The sequence below is a fragment of the Impatiens glandulifera genome, unplaced genomic scaffold (assembly GCF_907164915.1).
Source record: "Impatiens glandulifera unplaced genomic scaffold, dImpGla2.1, whole genome shotgun sequence".
Taxonomy (NCBI): Eukaryota; Viridiplantae; Streptophyta; class Magnoliopsida; order Ericales; family Balsaminaceae; genus Impatiens; species Impatiens glandulifera.
Window position 1 is genome coordinate 11,063 of NW_025918976.1, and position 3,879 is coordinate 14,941.

General features: G+C 36.5%; 1 protein-coding gene across 1 annotated transcript; it reads left to right on the top strand.

Moving 5' to 3' along the window:
• Positions 1-537: 537 nt before the first annotated feature.
• Positions 538-3,669, top strand: LOC124917248 (protein NSP-INTERACTING KINASE 1-like). Its single transcript, XM_047457718.1, has 11 exons — positions 538-853; positions 943-1,075; positions 1,162-1,233; positions 1,316-1,459; positions 1,582-1,653; positions 1,752-1,811; positions 1,885-1,982; positions 2,071-2,220; positions 2,304-2,645; positions 2,727-3,106; positions 3,189-3,669. Exons 1-11 carry the CDS (start codon positions 748-750, stop codon positions 3,516-3,518), a joined length of 1,887 nt encoding a protein of 628 aa, XP_047313674.1. The 5' UTR covers positions 538-747; the 3' UTR covers positions 3,519-3,669.
• Positions 3,670-3,879: the final 210 nt, after the last annotated feature.

Below are 3,879 nucleotides of genomic sequence, written 5' to 3' on the forward strand. Positions count from 1 at the left end.
TTTTAAAAAATAAATAAAATAATATATATACCCTTCAATCTTTTGTTTTTTTTAAACCCACATTTTTAAATCTAAAACCCTATCAATATTCAAATAACTAAAACCCTAGCTAATCCCAACAAGAGCACAAATGAAGGGAAGTGAGCAAACCAAAATGGAAAGTGAAAGGAGATTGTTGAATACTATACATTCTTTTGTTGTTTAGTAATACATCCACACACATGCATACATACATACAAATGAGTCACCTTTTTTCTAACCATAGCTAGCTAGTACAAACAGAGTTCAGTTCATTTCCGCACTTTAGTGTTGTTTACTGTACCACTTTACAGTACTATTTACAGAGTGCCCAACAGCTCTGATCGACTGCTTTCCCCTGTTTACTTTTTTATATTGAAGAACTAGATCAAAAGACATCCCTTTTCAAAACAATCTAAATGGAAGAGGGATTGATTTCCTTTTCCTTTTCTCAACTCAATCCTAAGATTCTTAATTACATTACTGGTTGCTTTTTTCCTGCATTGGGTTATGTTCTTTATCCTTGTTTTCTCATATATATTCCTTCCTTTGTTTTCAACAACCAAGTGGTAGCCATGTTGCTTCTCACTTTTCTACCTGACCCTCTGTTTTTTTCTCCTTGTTTCTCTCTTCCTCTCACTTGTTCATAGCTTCACACAAATATTGCTCAAAAACAAATTCATTTCTTCTTCTAAAGAGAGCTCGCCAAGTGTTTGGTAGTTTGTTTCCATGGAAATGGAGAAGAATCTGGGAAGGGTTATGTTGAGTGTGTACTTGTTCAGCTTCTGGGCTTGTTCATATGCTCTTCTCACACCCGGTGGTATTAACTATGAAGGTGAGTAGTAGTAATAATAATAATACACACATAATTCTTCAAACATGTCTGAATTTTTGTTTTGATGTTTGTTCATTTTGAATTGTCAGTTAATGCTTTGATAGAAATCAAAAGTTCCTTGGTGGATCCTCATCATGTTTTAGACAACTGGGATGCTGACTCGGTTGATCCATGTAGTTGGACCATGGTTACCTGCTCAGCTGATAAGCTAGTAATTGGCTTGTGAGTATGTTAAGATTATGATGATGATGATGAAGAAGATGATAATGAAAAAAAAATAAAAATTAATGCTTGGGAATGTTTTGCAGGGGGACTCCGAGCCAAAATCTGTCTGGTACACTCTCAAGCAGCATTGGAAACTTGACAAACCTTGTAACAGTGTAAGAACTAAGAACCAAGATTTAGAAAGTATTCTTTGGGAAGAACAAATATTTGAATTTTTTTATCCATTTTTCTTTTCAGGCTTCTACAAAATAATAATATATCAGGGGAAATTCCAATCCAACTTGGGATGCTTCCAAAGATTCATACACTTGATCTTTCTGATAACTCTTTCAGTGGCGAAATCCCTTCATCTCTTGCCCACATGAAGAACCTTCAATACCTGTAAGAGCTTTAACATAAAAACGCGCTTTTCGCTTGTTCAAGTTTTTATTATAAATCTTGAATACGCGATAGTTTTTAAATTTTTTGTTTGTTTCTTGATGGGGTTTTGAACTGTGACTTAGGAGGCTGAACAACAATAGTCTTTCTGGAGAAATTCCTGCTAGTTTGGCTAGCATGATCCAGCTTTCATTTCTGTTAGTTTTCCTTCTTTTACTTTAACCTCTACTATGGAATTTGGTTGGAATAATAAACTTAAAGAAAAAATATATGTCTTCTTTGTTCGACATTCCAGGGATTTGTCATACAATAACCTGAGTGGACCTGTGCCAAACATTCTGGCAAAAACATTCAAGTAAGTTGTCTGATTTTTTTTTTCCAATTGTGATGACTGGGTTATAAATATGTTCCTTGATCGATATAAACAGTCTTATTGGAAACCCAGCCATTTGCGCCACGGGTTCAGAGCCTGGCTGCAACGAAACAACAGCAATCCCTCTGCCATATACTGTCCCTAATCCACAGAGTAAGAACTGACTTCTTTTAATATTTTCTTTCTGGTTATGGTTGTTTTTTAGCAGAACTCTTTCTGATTTATTCATTCATCTCTTTAGATTCTCATTTTCCCGGTATACCCAAAGATCACAAACTCGCGTTGGTATTTGGATCGAGTATTGGGTGCGTTTGTATTCTGATGATTGTGTTCGGTTTGTTTCTCTGGTGGAGACAAAGGCGAAATCAACAGATATTCTTCGATATAGGTGGTAAGAAAGAAGACTAACAAATCATTGAATAATTTCATTTCCTGTTTAAGAATATATAAAAACAAAATCAAATTTTGTTTCAGAACAAAATCATGAAGAAGTTTGCCTTGGGAACTTGAAGAGATTCCAGTTCAGAGAGCTTCAGATTGCTACAAACCACTTCAGCAACAAAAATATAGTAGGAAAAGGAGGCTTTGGGAATGTGTACAAAGGCCATCTCCAAGATGGAACTCTTGTTGCTGTTAAAAGGCTTAAAGATGGAAACGCAGCAGGTGGGGAGATCCAATTCCAGACCGAAGTAGAGATGATCAGTTTAGCCGTGCACAGAAATCTTCTCAAACTTTACGGTTTTTGCATGACAACGACTGAGAGGCTTCTTGTCTATCCTTTCATGTCAAACGGGAGTGTTGCTTCTCGACTCAAAGGTTTTTCAAAATTCTTTTTATTGTAAAAAAAGAAGAAAAAAAAAGGTTCTTTCTTAGACATGTCTTTTTTATTTCTTGCAGGAAAACCGTCATTGGATTGGGGAACACGAAAGAGGATCGCTATAGGAGCTGCAAGGGGATTATTGTACCTACACGAGCAATGTGATCCAAAGATCATCCATAGGGATGTGAAGGCAGCAAACATATTGCTTGATGATTACTGTGAGGCTGTTGTAGGAGATTTCGGGTTGGCTAAGCTTTTGGATCATCGTGATTCCCATGTCACGACAGCGGTTAGAGGAACAGTTGGCCATATAGCACCTGAGTATCTCTCGACAGGACAGTCTTCAGAGAAAACAGATGTTTTCGGGTTTGGAATTCTCCTTCTTGAACTTATCACTGGCCAAAGAGCTCTAGACTTTGGAAAAGCTGCAAACCAGAAAGGAGTCATGCTTGACTGGGTTAGTTATTTGTGATTAGTGGTAAAAGTTTCTAAAAATTACATGTCACTAATGATTTTCCAATGTTTTTATAACTTTTCAGGTTAAGAAAATTCACCTGGAAAAGAAACTAGATATGTTGGTTGATAAGGACTTGAAAACTAACTATGATAGAATCGAGCTCGAGGAAATGGTTCAAGTGGCTCTACTGTGTACTCAATATCTTCCCATCCACAGGCCTAAAATGTCAGAGGTGGTTAGGATGCTGGAAGGAGATGGGCTAGCCGAGAAGTGGGAAGCATCTCAAAGAAAAGTAGATGGTGGTAGTAGTAGATGCAGAGGGAATGAGTTTTCGTCTTCAGAAAGATACTCTGATCTTACGGATGATTCTTCTTTGCTCATTCAGGCAATGGAGCTTTCTGGACCGAGGTAACAACAACTTGAAGAAGACACAGACTTGTATAATAGCTTTCTAAGAGTGAAATTTTGTACAGAAGAATAATTTGTGTGATTTTAGAATGATCTATCTACTAGTATAATAATAACTGGCATGAATACTTATGAAAAGCGATTAGTTGCATGAATCATGATGGATTTCATTTCACCTAAATACCCATTTTGTTCTTAACAATTTCCAAAAATTGTCATTGGTGTGTATTACTGTTGTACTTGTGTCGTTATTGAGGCTTTTTCTTCAAATAAACGATATCTATCGACAGTGAATTGATTGATTTATGTCCTTCGAATGGGTTGGTATTGCTTTTCCGAGTGTTTAGCATACACAATTCATTCTC